Source organism: Choloepus didactylus (assembly GCF_015220235.1).
Source record: "Choloepus didactylus isolate mChoDid1 chromosome 25 unlocalized genomic scaffold, mChoDid1.pri SUPER_25_unloc2, whole genome shotgun sequence".
NCBI lineage: Eukaryota > Metazoa > Chordata > Mammalia > Pilosa > Megalonychidae > Choloepus > Choloepus didactylus.
In genome coordinates, this window is record NW_023637607.1 from 4728952 (window position 1) to 4743967 (window position 15016).

The 15016-nt window shown below is 60.8% G+C and overlaps 2 protein-coding genes across 4 annotated transcripts; both read left to right on the plus strand.

The window, feature by feature from the left end:
• Positions 1-1249: 1249 nt before the first annotated feature.
• On the plus strand, positions 1250-9106 carry MAP2K7 (mitogen-activated protein kinase kinase 7). 2 transcript variants are annotated; one of them, XM_037824395.1, is made up of 12 exons: positions 1250-1438; positions 3062-3109; positions 6281-6422; positions 6638-6704; positions 6808-6921; positions 6999-7118; positions 7380-7487; positions 7582-7761; positions 7857-7937; positions 8074-8216; positions 8836-8881; positions 8972-9106. In XM_037824395.1, the coding sequence occupies exons 1-12, from the start codon at positions 1315-1317 to the stop codon at positions 9104-9106; spliced, it is 1308 nt and encodes a 435-aa protein (XP_037680323.1). In that variant the 5' UTR covers positions 1250-1314. The 2 variants fall into 2 exon arrangements, with proteins under 2 accessions (XP_037680323.1, XP_037680324.1); XM_037824396.1 differs by lacking the exon at positions 3062-3109 and having other exon boundaries at positions 1315-1438.
• A 5-nt stretch (positions 9107-9111) lies between these two features.
• TGFBR3L (transforming growth factor beta receptor 3 like) lies at positions 9112-14995 on the plus strand. Of its 2 annotated transcripts, XM_037824397.1 has the most exons (8): positions 9112-11416; positions 11766-11854; positions 12732-12868; positions 12950-13258; positions 13724-13850; positions 13938-14096; positions 14317-14389; positions 14829-14995. In XM_037824397.1, exons 1-7 carry the CDS (start codon positions 11328-11330, stop codon positions 14382-14384), a joined length of 978 nt encoding a protein of 325 aa, XP_037680325.1. In that variant the 5' UTR covers positions 9112-11327; the 3' UTR covers positions 14385-14389; positions 14829-14995. The 2 variants fall into 2 exon arrangements, with proteins under 2 accessions (XP_037680325.1, XP_037680326.1); XM_037824398.1 differs by lacking the exon at positions 13938-14096.
• The last annotated feature ends 21 nt before the right edge of the window (positions 14996-15016 follow it).

Sequence of the window (15016 nt, forward strand, 5' to 3'; positions counted from 1 at the left end):
TGATCTTTTATGTCCACTCCTGTTCTGGGCTAACTGTCCATGTTGCCAGACCAGTTACAGGCAAGCGGTGACAGCCACCTGCTAGAATCAAGGGTGTGTCTCAGGAGGGAGATTGGGAGAGAAGGGGGCCATCTCAGCTAATGAGATGAAGAAATCAGGTGGCCTTTTCTGCCTAGATTTTTTTTTTTCCCCTGGAGGACCACTTTTCCTCTACCTTCTCTTCTATCCCAACACCACACTTTTGTGTCTGCTCCAATCCTGAGCGACTGTCACCAGAGGGGGCCCCACAAGCCTTCAAAGTCATTACAGAGCGTTTTCCCAGGTGCATCTGCGAGATGCATGCAACCCTCTGGGGTCTGCTCTCCAGCTGTCATCAGATGGGGACATTTTCCAATGGCCCTTCAGTCCCTTTCCCAGAGGTGCTTAGGCTGCGGGGGATGCCAGGCAGGGACGCCTAAAGCCAGAGTCCGTGTTCAGGCGCTTCCTCTGCTGTGTCCGAGGCTGGGCTCATACTCCACGGGCGGGGCCTGGGGGGAAGTCCTAAGGTCCCACGCAGGTCTGGCTCAGAACTCTCTGGTCTTGACCTTGGCCCCGTCGCCGAAGTCAGGGGTCACGCTGCCGCTAACAGGCCCCCAGCCCTTCCCTCCCGCTTGTCCTCGGCCCGCCCTGAGCGTGTCGGGACCGGCTGAGGTGGCACGGGCTCCCCACAGGCACCTAATTATGGTCAGGAGGAGGCACCGCTCTGGGAGGTGGCCGGTTAACAATTAAGCATAACAGGCATCCTAATGAGGCACTGTCTGGGGCGAGGAAGGCAGTTCTGAGAGTGCGCGGGTGCCAGACAAGGCCGGGCGGGGCAGCGTGATGAAGCCGTGGTGACCGCCAGAGGCCACGGCTGAAGAAGACAAAAGGCACCAGCCACGCGCAGGCGCAGCAGAAGAAGCGCGCGACCCGCTTTTTTTTTTTCCTACGCACGCGCGCCACTTGCTCAGTCCACCGCCCTCTAAAGAACGGTGAGTTCCGCCCAGCGCCCCACACGGGAGCCCAGGGAATTCGCGCAGGCGCATCGCGCGCACAAAGGGTGGGGCGGGGCTGGCAGATTTGCCAGCAGCGAGCTCTAGGTGGCGTCATCTCTCCGCCTGGGACGAAGCACGCACGCGCCGAAGTTCGCACGAGGAAAGGGCGGGTGCGCGCCGCGGGCATGCGTCGTGCCGAGCGAGACGGCGGCTCAGCGGGGTCAGCGCGGCGCAGGCGCAGTGCGGTGTTTGTCTGCCGGACTGACGGGCGGCCGGGCGGTACGCGGCGGCGGCGGGGAAGATGGCGGCGTCCTCCCTAGAGCAGAAGCTGTCCCGCCTGGAAGCGAAGCTGAAGCAGGAGAACCGCGAGGCCCGGCGGAGGATAGATCTCAACCTGGATATCAGCCCCCAGCGGCCCAGGCCCAGTAAGCACGGCCGCGTGGGGGAGGGGGCGGGCGGGGCGGGGCGCGCGCCGCGGGAGGCCCCGCCCACGCTTCCATGCCCCGCCCACGCTTCCGGGGCGTTCGTGCACCTCCTGCTGCCCGCCCCCCGCCTTCGGCTCGTGGGGAGGGGGTCACGGTGACCCAGGGGGCGTGGGGTCGACGGGGACACCGGCTCAGGGCTGCCCCTTCGTTCCTGAGCGGTCCACCCCTGGCCTGGGTGTTCCCGCTTGCGGGACCTGGGAGCCAGTTTGCCCGGCCCCAGGCGAGGCCCGCACCTAGTCTGATCTAGGACCTGTTTCATGCGTCCGTGGCCACATTCAGGTAACCCGCCCCCCCCACTCAAAACACACACACATCACTTCTAGCAAGATTATTCTCCCACTTTCTCTGTGTGATTTTGTCTAACAGTACTTTTTCTCAAATGTGGGACTTTGTCATCTGGACTCAGCAGACGCCCCCTTCCCTGACACACCCTATCAACATACATTAGACCTGGAGTTACCAGTGACCACCTTCAAGTTCCCATCTACCTCTCTGACTAGTTTCCTTCCTACCATCTCAGTGACAGTGTCTAGCCCCTCCAAAAATACATACCCATTGCCCAGCCTGGCAACTTTGTCACCTGAGCTCAAGTGACTGTTCCTCTTCCTCCTACCTGGCCAGACACCTTGGAGTCATTATAACTATAACTAGGCATCTCAACATACACACCCCTCTTTTTGTTCCCACCATCTCAGTGCATACCTTCCTAGCGTCTTGTCACTTGGGGTCAACAGCTGCTCCCCCACCCCCACCCAGACACACACCTGGTCGGGCAAGACCACATCTAGTCTCCTTGTTATGTCCCACAGAACCCATTCCCCACGTCCTCCCATTTGGTGGGAATCAGACCACTCCCCAGTGTCATTGCCCTTTCTGCCTCTCTTAAGTGAGCAGATTGGTCTCTTTTACATTCCTTCTGACTTGGGGATGTTCTCTTCATGGTCCTTGTAGTTTATATACTCACTGTGGGATTTATCCTGACAGGAGGGGGAAGGCACCCCCTATCTCTGGGCACCCTACCAACTCCCTACTCACCCAGCTTGACGCCTATGGCCTGCCACCCCCCAACTCCCACCCTGTGCAGGGCACACTTCACATCTCTTTCTCTTCTGTCCTGAGAGTTGTTGTGGGTTCCTCCCTGGTGTGTCTCATAGAGACACAGAGAGGATGGGGTGGAATACTGTTGGGGTAGGAAGCTGGGCCAAGACATGGAGGGTCCCTGCTGGACCCTCCATGCTGCCTTTCCCATCTCCAGTATGGCTGAGACAGGGTCAAGTAGGAGTCTGGGGTGCCTTAAGGGATGGCTGGCCCAGCAGAACCCGGTCCCAGGGACAGAGTGAGGCACGGCGAGGCCCCCAGAGGAGCCCCCCCTGCAGGTGTCTGTGTCTGTGTCAGCTCCATCCCATCCTCCATCTCTGTTGGTTTCTCCCCATCTCTGCAGTTCGGTGCCTCATGCCTTCCCCTCCTCCTCGTTATGATTTGATTTCATTTCTTTTGGACAAATCGGTTGTTTCTGTTGTGATTTATCGTGGTGTTGTTTTTTTCTTCCTTCTCCCCATCCAGTTATTGTGATCACTCTAAGCCCTGCTCCTGCCCCGTCCCAACGAGCAGGTACCAGCCTTTTTATCATCGCTGCTTGGACATCTGCACCATCGACCTAACCGCTTTCCTGGGCTGCAGAATGCCAAACCCCCACCACCACCACCACCTGCTGCCTCCATCCTCCCATGCCTCTGTGTGTGTGTGTATGTGTGTGTGTGCTCTCACTCTCACTCTCTCTCTCTCTCTGTACTTGAGCAATGTCCAGCCCAGCCCCACTTCTTCCTCTATGCCCTTTCACCTCCCACTCCTTTTTCCTCTTGGGCTAGAGGAGGAAGCGGGCTCCTCCATTGAGTGGGGGCATGTCACCTGCCAAAGAAGTTGCATGTGTGTGCCTTCGTGTGTGTGAGAGAGAGCATATTGGGCCACCTGGGTGAACTGTGCGTATTTGGCCAACTTCAGCAATCTGATAAACACTCATTAAAGCTCTCCAGTTTGTTGTGCCTATTGTAGGGACTGAGGACACAGCAGGGAACAGTACAGACCCCATCCCTGTCCTAGTGGAGCTGACACCCAGCAGAGGAGGCAGCCACTGAATACTTAATGTTAGGAGTTAGTGAGAACATTAGAAGGCCAGAGTGCCTTGGAGAAAAGAAAAAGTAGAGCCAGGAAAGGGGGTTCTGTAGTGGGGTGGTCAGGGGAAGCCTCTTGAGAAGGTGGGATTTGAGCCAAGGCTTGTGGGAGCTGGGTGTGAGCTGCGGGACCAGGGGTCGAGGGAGCAGCCCTGCTGAGGCCCTGAGCACATGGTACTCACTGTGTTGAAGTCACTATGTGTGCGGTGTGTGTAGGGGAGTCTGGGTGTGTCAGTTCCTGTGTGCCCCATGTGTGGACATGTGCAAGTGAAACAGAGTCTCTGTTGGGAGAGGGAGACTGGGGTGGGGAATCTGGCCCTGTTGGTCATTGTGCATGGGTGTGGCTAATGCTCAGCCTTGTGTGTCAGAGTGTTGTGTTGGGGGCTGTGTGGCATATCCTCTGTCCATCTGCACGTTGGGGGCAGGGGTTTGTGCCATACTCCAGGGGCGTGTGTGTGTGTTTGTGTGTGTGTGTGTGTGTGTGTGTATGTACATGTACATGAGCAGCAGGGCTGGAGTCCTGGGACATCCGTGGCTCCTGTTGGCCATTCACCCACACGTCCTCTCTTGGTCTCGCTCTCTCATTCCCTCTTCTTCTCTTGTTCTCCCTCTTGCTCTCACTCCACTTTCCTGAACTGCTGTGTGGCCTGTTACCACCTTAATGATTTCTGTCCTCAGGGTCTTTGTGTATCTCTCCACCCCCTCCACCTTAGGTACCTTCTCTGGCCCCTCTTGAGTCCCCACGTGCTTCAGAGTCTGTGGGAATGGCTGGAAGCATCTGCTCCCAGCAGCCTTTTCCCCAGGTTTTGGAGCCGCCCTTAGAGGGCCTGGTAGGCTTTGAGAGGAAGGCAACTGATAGGACACCCTGAGGTGCAGAGAAAGTTGGGGCCATGGTCCTTACCACCAGAAAGCTGATGGTGCAGGGCAGAAAAGGAACCCAGATATCCCCAGGGCAAGAGCCCAGCAGTGTTGAGAGTCCAGGGATTGGGGGCTGGGGTAACAGTTGGGCCCTCAGGAGCCCCAGACTGTTGTTGAGCCACAGAAGGAGGGGAGCAGGAGTCTGATTCTGGCTACAGTTGAGGGCAGAGCAGAGCCGGAGCAGGGGAGGTTGTGAGGCCTGGGGTTGGGTGGTGCTGATACAGGGGGCCGAATTGGTCCCCAGAGCCCTTCCTTTACTCCTGTGTGGCCCCAGGGAAGCTTGCCCTTGTCCTAGGACTGCAGGTCAGGGTCATGCCCCTTGCTCTGACCAAGGCCAGGTTCCTGGACCAACGGGGCAAGGGAAGGGTCTGCCATTCAGCACTCGAGCACATTTGTCTTTTCAGTCGCCAGGTACCTGCAGAACTGTGGGAGCAGAAGGTGGGGTGTGGCAGGAGGGACGGGGGGCAGTTCTTGGGGGGAGAACTAACTGAGGGCTGTGGGCACAGCAGGTAGAGGCCCTGGGCTTCCTGGCTGGTTCTCCACGGCAAGGTGAGCCTTGGAGGGTGCAGGTGACCAGCACTGGAAGGCGAGCAAGCTATGGCCCTTCCCAGCCAGTGATCCCTTTCCTGCCTGTCCTCTGCTCCCCTTCCTCTGTTGCCAGCCCAGCTAGAGGGGGTTCCTAATTCCTTAGAGACCCTGCTCTTCTGTCTAGGCCCTCACTGGCCTATCTCTGCAGCATCTCCTCTGGGCAGCTGGGCCTCAAGTCTCGGTTCCTGTCTTGTCTGTCTGTCTCCTGCCCTCCCGTCCCCTAACGCTGCCCGCCCGCCTGCCCTGGGTGTCTGCTGCCTGCCCACTGCCTGCCTGCCTGCCTGTAGCATGCCCGAGCCGGACGTCGCATGCAGGCTGCTGGAAGGGACAAGCCACCCATCCACCCCAGCCCCTTCCCTTGCCCCATCCTGCCGGCCCCTGAAGGGGCTGTGCCACCTGGATCCCCTCCTTCAGAGGACACAGACCCAGCCTGGGGTCCTTCCTCTGCCCCCTGTTGGCTCCGGCTCTGCAGGCCAGGCTGGGAGGCTCCCAGATCAGATGGCTGGCCAGAGGGTAGGCCTCCTGACCCCAGAGTGGAAGGCGGTGCGAGGCAGCCTGAAGCCCGGGTCCCTCGCCCACGTCTCCCCAGGGTGGTCCATCTCATTCCTGCTCACAGTCAGCTCAGTGCCACAGCCAGGGTCAGAGCTCAAGCTGATCCCAGCTAGTGCACCCTCCTAGTGGGTCCAGAGTGGGCGCCTTGGCCCTGGGTCCACTGCCTGGGCAGAGGCGGGAGGAAGGGTACCTCCAGGGAGGCATCCTGGCCGGGTGACACCGTCAGGCCCTGGCCATGAGGCCATGTTTCTCTGTTGGTATAGACTTGGGGATGACCCCTTAGCCATTGGTTATTTCACCCCACCAGCCCTCTCTATCTCCTTCCGGGTCAGAGGGTGAGAGACTATACCCTGAGAATAGTCCAGGATGGGATGAGACAGGGACCCCACGTCCTCCAATCCAGCAGGAGGTAGAGGTCTACCTGCCGGATACCAGGGAGGAGAAGACAAGGGTCCCAGGCACCCCTCAAAAGCCAGAAACTGGAGCTGGTGCCAGAAGGGAGGGGTTGGCTGGGAGCTAACCCCAGCTCTGCCTCTGGTTCTCACCCTCCTAGCCCTTCAGCTCCCACTGGCCAATGATGGGGGCAGCCGCTCACCCTCCTCAGAGAGCTCCCCACAGCACCCTACACCTCCTGCCCGGCCCCGCCATATGCTGGGGCTCCCACCAGCCTCTTTCATCCCGCGCAGCATGGAGAGGTGAGCCGTCAGACAGGGCCACCAGGCCTGGGGAGCTGGGGATGCTCAGGAGGTTGGCGTGGGAGGTTCTCTGCCATGGACTAGGGCCACTGTGCTCCCCCTCCCCCAGACAGTAGGGTGGTTAAATTGGGGGGATCCTCTGGGGGTTGGGGATGGCTTCAGGTTGGTCAGGACCCCATACCGCCACCACTGGCACCTGCTCCCTGTCCCCCCAGCATCGAGATTGACCAGAAGCTGCAGGAGATCATGAAGCAGACGGGTTACCTGACCATCGGGGGCCAGGTACACTTCCCTGGCACCCCCAAATGGGGATGGTGGGAGGTAGGCAGACAGGACACTGCACACTGCGGGGCTGGCGCCATGTGACCCTTGCCTTCTTTGCCAGCGCTACCAGGCAGAAATCAATGACCTGGAGAACCTGGGCGAGATGGGCAGCGGCACCTGTGGCCAGGTATGGAAGATGCGCTTCCGGAAGACTGGGCACGTCATCGCAGTCAAGGTGAGCCTAGCCCCTGCCCCTGGTGGGGCCCCCACACATTGCTGCCCAGTGCTAAGGCCCCCTACCTTCTTGTGTAGCAAATGCGGCGCTCGGGTAACAAGGAGGAGAATAAGCGGATTCTCATGGACCTTGATGTGGTGCTCAAGAGCCACGACTGCCCCTACATCGTTCAGTGCTTTGGCACCTTCATCACCAACGTGAGCTGCCCCCGCCCAGTTGCACCCTTGGGGGAAAGCCCAGGGTCTTCACTTCCCTTTCCGTGGCCTCCCGGACACTTGGGGACCTGCCTGAACCAGCCCGGTGTCCACTTCCTGAATCTCTTCCTCCTCACCAGTCTTTGAGCCTGCCCCGACCTGACTTGCTCCCAGCCCCCGCCCCTTTCCCCGGGACCCGGGGCCTGGCTGGGGTGGGCAGGAGAGCACGGGCTACTCCCAAGCTGCCGCCTGCTGGCCCTGCAGACTGACGTCTTCATCGCCATGGAGCTCATGGGAACATGTGCCGAGAAGCTCAAGAAGCGAATGCAGGGCCCCATCCCTGAGCGAATCCTGGGCAAGATGACGGTGGCGGTGAGCAACCCGATGGGGGAGGGTGGGGTGGCCTCCTGGGCTGGCCTCTGTGCCCTGGGCCCCCTTACTGGCACCTTCTTGGTCCTCGCCACAGATCGTGAAGGCGCTCTACTACCTGAAGGAGAAGCATGGTGTGATCCACCGCGACGTCAAGCCCTCCAACATCCTGCTGGACGAGCGGGGCCAGATCAAGCTCTGCGACTTTGGCATCAGTGGCCGCCTCGTCGACTCCAAGGCCAAAACACGCAGTGCTGGTTGTGCTGCCTACATGGCGGTGAGCAGGGGGCCAGCAGCACCTGGTGGGTAGTGGCAGGGGGGACATGTCCATGCCCCTCAGGACTACATCCTTCCCTCCCCTGCCCCTGGCAGCCTGAACGCATCGACCCCCCGGACCCTACCAAGCCCGACTACGACATCCGGGCTGACGTGTGGAGCCTGGGCATCTCGCTGGTGAGCTGGGCCCCCTCTGCGAGCTGGGTCTGGGCCAACTCTGGGTCTTGGAAGGCAGGTGGGGGAGAGGAGGGAATGAGAGGGAGGGCACAGACCTGTCTGCACCTGGTCCAGCCCTTCCCCGTTTCTCTCCTAGGTGGAGCTGGCAACGGGACAGTTTCCCTATAAGAACTGCAAGACGGACTTCGAGGTCCTCACCAAAGTTCTCCAGGAAGAGCCTCCCCTCCTGCCTGGCCACATGGGCTTCTCAGGGGACTTCCAGTCTTTTGTCAAAGACTGGTGAGAATCCCTACCCCATCCCTCAGCTCTGAGGTGTGGGTTGGGGTTAGGGAGGCCCTGGGGTGGGCTGGAGGCCAGGTGTGTGTGGCCCACTCCTGACAGCAGGAGGGGAAGGAAAAGGGCCACTGTGGGTGGGCAGTGGAAGCAGCTCTGGGCAGAAAGGGACTCCTGGCCAGGGGCTGCAGCACCCAGGGAGCTGTGACTGAGGTTGGACTCAGTCCAAGGGGCTGCTGGTCCTGCGGGCCTTTGACATAGTGGCCCTTGAGCTTTGTCATGGGAGGCCGCGAGCTGGCAGAGGTGACCCAGGGCTGGTAGCTCTGAGCACCCTGTGATGCTAAGCAGAAGTGTGTGTTCTGGGATGAGCCTCCCAACCCAGTCCCACCTCCCACTACAAGCAGGAACAGCCCTTGGAACACCTGTGAGGGGACAGGGGCACTGTGACCAAGCCAGGCACAATGCAGCCCACCCTCGGCCAGGAGGCGGCAGGGCTGCCAGCAGCTCCTTCCCAAGGATCTTGAAGACACCTGACCCCCGGGGAGGGCAGTGGGCAGGCCTGGAGACAGGCAGCATGCCCTCCCCACAGCTCTCACCTCACTTTCCATCCCTCTTCTTCCTTCAGCCTTACTAAAGATCACAGGAAGAGACCAAAGTATAATAAGCTACTTGTGAGTACCTGTGGCTTCTCGGGGATCCCAGCCTAGCCCCTGCCCCTCCCACAAGACCTCATTCTAAGACTCACCCTTTGGGCCTTGCAGGAACACAGCTTCATCAAGCGCTATGAGACACTAGAGGTGGATGTGGCCTCCTGGTTCAAGGATGTCATGGCAAAGACCGAGTCGCCGCGGACTAGTGGAATCTTGAGCCAGCACCACCTGCCCTTCTTCAGGTAGCTGCGTGGTGGCGGCCACCCCTGCAGGGGGCCAGGGACATGGCCACAGTCCCTCTCCTCCGTCCCCACTTGGCCACCCAGCTACCCGCCAGGGGAGATCTGGGACCTGGACAGCCGCCGGGGGCTTAGGACAGAAAGTAGGGGGCACTGACCCACCCCCAGCTCCCTGCCTGTCAGCCACGGACAGACGGGCTTATCAGGCCCCAACCCTTCCTACCCCCCGGCCAGTAGCTGTGCCCGTCCCTCCACCCACTCCCCGACAGACACTGTGAACGGATGACAGCAGGCCTCGATCAGATCAGACTTGCTATTTATTCAGCCGTAGCCTCTGGGCTGGGACGGCACCCAGAGGCCAGGAGAGAGCCGCCGTGTCCCATACCCCTTCCCATTGCCTGAGTGTTGGCATCCTTGCCACTCCTGTCTCCCACACACATTCTCCATTTCTCCATCTCTCTTTCTCTCTCTCCCTCTCTCTCTCTCTCTCTCTCTCTCTCTTTCTCCCTCTCTCCGTCTCTTCCCTCTCTGTCTCTGTCCTCATCTGGCTTTCTCCCCACCTGCTTCCCTGCCTCTGCCGCTCTCTTGGCCCAGCCTGGGCTCAGCCAGTCCCTTGCAGTATGGAGAGGTGGGGCGGAGTTGCGGTCAGGCCCCCTGGGTCTGCTTAGGTCTCCGTCCTTTAGTGAATCCATAGGCTGGCTGGCATCCTTGCCCCAGGAAGGTGGTCTGGGCATGGTGACTGCAGCCAAACCGGACCTGGTTTTTCTCTCTTTGATCTCAGGGGGTCCTTTTTGGAGTTTATTGTATTTTATTGAACTTGGTGGGGTCTTTGGGGGGTGGGGAGAAAGGCTTGTTCTCATGGGGTTTGTTGGTACATTCAGAAACTTTACCAAAGTCATGTTTAGCTGCTTGTGGTGGAGCCCCCTTCTGCACGCAGGCACAGTAGGGACTGGGGGGGGGGGGCTGGGTTTGGTGGCTGAGCCATGGGGACCTTGAGCCACTGCTGCTCAGCAGCTCTGGTCTGAGAGAGACATATCTAAAGGTGGGATCTGGGGGCTCCTGGAGTCTGGCCACAGCTTGGGGGTGAGTTGACGATCTCAGGGGGGCACAGAGGGAGCCCAAAGGGCCGTGACCACCCAGGATGGTCTTCAGGGAATGTGGGCACGGGGTGGGATGAGTGCAGAAGGCGCTGGTGTGGCAGGGAGGCTGCTGGAGGGACTCGACGACAGGCTTGGGACAAGGGGGCTGAGGGAGGGGGCTGGAGGAGTCCAGTGATTGAGGATGCAGGGAAGGGACATGCGGGTTTGAGGATGTGCAACAGGGACAGAGGAGGGGCAGGCTCACAGGAGTGGGGAGGCCAGGCCGCCAGGGGTGGTGGGCATGGCAGAGGTGGGGAAGCTCCCATAGTGCCCCTGAGCAACCCTCTACTCACCCCGAGCTGGCTAGCCCCCAACCCAGCTTGGCCTGGGGAGGATGAGGCCGGGCTGTGGTGCACCCAAGGCTGCAGCAGCGGCCAGAGCAGAAGGGGGTGTGTTTCCTTTTGTCGGTGATGCATGCAAATCAAGTGGACAAAGAAACAAGATACAAAAAGAAAGAAAGAAAGAAAGAAAAACACACACACAAAACCGCAAACAAAAACCAATCAGCACCAAAGGTGAGGCACCTCGCTGGCTGTAGCTGAAGCAATACAGGCTTAGGCGTCGCTGTATCCTGTATCTAGTGTTCTGAGTCATTATTATATTCACGAAATGCCGCATGTTTAAAAAGTAATAGTCATCATCTTCTCCTCTGGGGGGGTTGCCCCTGCATCCCCTTTGTGAGGGAGCAGGGGTAGGGTGGGGGGCCAACGGGCTTGCCCCCCTCTCACCCCCAACCCCACTGCCCTCCCTAGCTGGGTCCAGCCGCGGAGGCCTTTGCAGGTAGCCTGAGCTACCTGGTTTTATTTTTATTTAACTTTATTTTCTGTTGTGTGTGTGTGTGCTCCTGCTCCTTTCCCCCACTTCAGTGTTAAGTGGGAGCCCTGGAGGAGCCTCTCCTCCCTCCCTGCCTCTCCCATGTCCTTCCTTTACATCACCAGCCATCCCTCTCATCTGGGCAAAGGGTGGACTGGACTGGCAGGTGCCTGGAGGGGGACCTGGCCCAGCCCACTGGCCCGTGTCCCCTTCTCAGGCCACTGGTGTTGCCCTGTCACTTTTTAAAACAAAATGCCCTTGTTTGTAAACCCTTAGATGCTTGAGAATAAAAGCCCTCCCTTTTCTTCCACTGAGTGGTGGTCCATGGTGTGTGGTGGTCCCGGCCCAACTTGGCGAGGAAAGGGGTAAGGGGCTGGGAGCCCCGACCTTGTGGGAGAGGGGAGTGCCCTTGGCCATGCTGGTGGGAAAGGCCTCTGCATTTGAGAGGGAGCTGGGGAGGGAGTGCTGCTCGGTCAGCATCTGTAGTGACCTGCCCAGTATCAGCAGCTGATGTGGAGCCACAGTTCAGCAGGAGAGGAGCTCTTAATCCTCAGCAGGCCTTGGGCACTGGATATGATGTCGGCCCCTCAGTCCACCGCCCCCGCCCCCGCTCCCTGCCTCCCTGGGTGGCTGCCCAGCCAAGGACAGGGACACCTGCCCACCTGCTGGGCCTGGGTGCTGCCTGGCTGGTGTCTCTGCTGCTGCCCCACACAGTGACCTCAGCCAGTCCACCATGTTGGGAGCAGCGCTCCTGCTACTGGCCCTGTTCCTGAGGACCGCCACCTTGCCCAGTGGGCTTCCCGGTATGTAGAGACTGGGGGACACTGGGCCTATCTCACTCTCATCCCTGAGTCACCTTTTCTCTGCTCCCATCCATCACTGCCCCCCCCGGGGGGGGGCATGGACCGTGGGATGGGGGTACTCTGCCTCTGTACCCCATTCCCAGGTTGGTCTGGATCCCAGACTTCCTCAAAGTCCCCTCGTATGCACGGTGAAAGCAGGGGCTGGAGGGGGAGAATCTGCAAGTGCTTCTAAGAAATGTATGTGCAGTGGACCTCACCATTTGTGAACACCCACTGGGTAAAGCACCCCTGTTGAGACCTGAGGGAAGGGTATCCACAAGAGTCTGGGTGTGAGCCCAGGCCAGCCCGTGTATGATATGCAGTCACAGAAAGGTTGAAGGACCCTCCCTGGCACGCTGCGGCCTTGGAATGTCTGGCCCCAGATCGAGGTGGCCAGAAGGGCAGGAGAGGTGCCCCTCCGTTCCCCTGCCCCGTTTATGACAGCACTCATCTCCACTTAGAACGGGAAGGGTGGGGCCAGTGTCCCTCTCCTGAGCCAGTCCGCTGTACCCCCAGGGAAGTCCACTGTCCCTTAGGTTGCAAAGTGCCCAGAAGGGAGTGAGTTCTAACCTCACTCAGTCGGCTCCTCTGCCAGGCGCCAGGGATTCCCTCGCTAAATTCGCAGGTCTGCAGCTGTTGGGCTGCGATGTCCTGGTGGTCGGCAAGGGGGCCCGGTCATAGCTTCCGTTGCGCTTGAGGCGAACGTGGCGCGAATTCGGGTGAATCTACCGCCCACGGGAAAGAGTTGTATCCATTTGGCAGGGGAGATGGTGGAGGCGAGAAGGTGGGGTCGCTTGCCCACGGCTCTCGTCCGTGCCACCCTCTCCTCCCCGTCCAGCACCCCCGTTCCCCGCGGCGCCCGGGCCGTGGCTGCGCCAACCCCTCTTCAGGCTGGAGCTGTCGGACGCGGAAGACGCGTTCCCGCGCCGCGCGGGGCCGCTCGAGGTGCCGGCGGACAGCCGCGTGTTCGTGCAGGTGCGGGCACCGGGGACCCTGGGGGCTGAGAGGGAGCGAAGTGGGCGGGCGAGCAGATCTGATCGCGTTCCCGTTCCCCAGGCGGCCCTGGCCCGTCCCTCCCCGCGCTGGGGTCTGGCCCTGCACCGCTGCTCAGTGACCCCGTCCTCACGCCCGGCCCCTGGCCCTTCCCTGGCGCTGCTGCGCGGGGGCTGCCCTGCCGACGCCTCGGTCGCCTTCCTTCCACCGCCGCCGCACCCCAGTGCCACCCGTCCCGCGCGCTTCAGCTTCCGCCTGCGCCCGGTCTTCAACGCCTCTGTGCAGTTCCTGCACTGCCAGCTGAGCCGTTGCCGCCGCCTTCGGGGAGTCCGCCGGGTGCCTGCGCCGCGGACGCCACCGCCGCCATCTTCGGTGCGCCATCTGGGCGCCCCGGGGGCTGGGGTTGGAGTTCAACACTGGGTCTTTCACTGCTTGGGGGTTGGGTACTGGAACCCCCAGGGGCCCGTGGGGTTAGGCACAAGCGTTCCTCAGGGGACAGGGGTGGACGTTGGGTTCCATCATAGGCAGGATGCAGGGGTCCCTGGGGTGGAGCTCTGGGGTCACTGGAAGACTGGAGGTGGAATGCAGAAGGCTGCTGAGAAGCCACATCCCTGGGTGCCTAATGTTGGGCTCTTGGTTAAGTAGGGTGACTCCCTTTAATTTGGGCTCCACCTGGGCGGCTGGCTGCTTGCATATTTTGAGAGCTGGGCTCAGAGATCCCTAAGGGGCCGGATTTCCAGGGACCCAAACGAGCCCTGGATGCCTGGATCTCTAAAGAGCTTGAGTCCCTGGGGACCAGACCTTGACATCCAGGTCCCTTCCCTCCCCCATCCACAGTGTCTGCCTCAGGACGAGGCGTGTGCAGTCTCTAGGAGTGGCAGCGGCGAGAGCCTGGGCGCCGAGAGCCCCCACCTGCACACGCTGACGCAGCCCATCGTGGTCACAGTGCCGCAGCCGCCCCCAAGTAAGCACACAGTCCTTCCTACGCAGGGATGGGTGGCGGCCAGACATCTGGGTTCCGGGCCCAGTCTCAGCATTCCACTCCCTACAGAGCCGCCCAAAAGCGTCCAGGGCAGGGCCGTGCGCCCTGAGCCGCCCGCGCCGGCCCCCGCGGCCCTGGAGACCGCGCCGGTGGTGGCGCTGGTGGTGGCGGCCTTCGTGCTGGGCGCCGCGCTGGCCGCCGGTCTCGGCCTAGTCTGTGCGCACTCAGGTACCGGCTCTCGCCCGTCCGGGACGCCCGCGCGGTCCCCCAACCTGTTCCCCAGCCTCTTACTCTCGCATGTCCGGACCCTGGGGCCACCGCGATCCCAGAGTACGGGGCCTGACGGTCCCTTGACCTGCCTCCGCCCGGCCCGCAGTGGTCCCTAGGGGGCGCCCTGACCCGGCGCGCAGCGCACACTACTACGCTACAGCCAACCTCTCCCTTTCAGCTCCCCGGCTCCCCGGCGCGCCCCCGAGAGCCTCGCCCAGCCGCCCCCAGCCCAGGAGGCCCCAGTGAGGCAGGTAAGTGTGTGTGACGGGCGGTGGCGCTGGTGGGGAGCGGCAGGGGAGCGGGAGGTAATCATAACTCTTAATGGCACTGACAGTATGCCAGTTTTAAGTGTTTTCCACATGCTAATTTAATTCTTGTAGCAACCTTTAGGGAGATACTATAATCCCCATTTTATCGATAAGAAAAATGAGGCACTTGTTAAGTAACTTGTCAAAGGTTTACAAAATTCGGCGGAGCTGGGAGTCAAATTCAGACAGTGGGCCACCAGCGGCGGACTGGGGGCCCAGTGTAGCGAGAGGGCCCCGGACAGGCTCTGGGCGAGGAGAGAATTTGGATTCGGACCCAGTCCCTACCTCAACCTGACACACAGACGGGGGAGGTCAGTGGCCCACTGAGGAGGTGGCCTGCGCAGTGTCCCCTCCCTAACTCAGCCTCCACTGCCCCTTCCAGGGATGGCTCGTCTTCAGCAGGATCCAGAGAAGCACCAGCCACGGTTTCGGACCAGGTCCGCCAGGACCCTTGGCCTCCGACAAGATGGGACCACGACCCCTGCGCCACCCCCTCCCCCTCCACTTTCTTCCCTCCCACCTGGGCTGAAAACGAATCTCTGAACTGAACTGCTGAATCCGGGAGTCTGT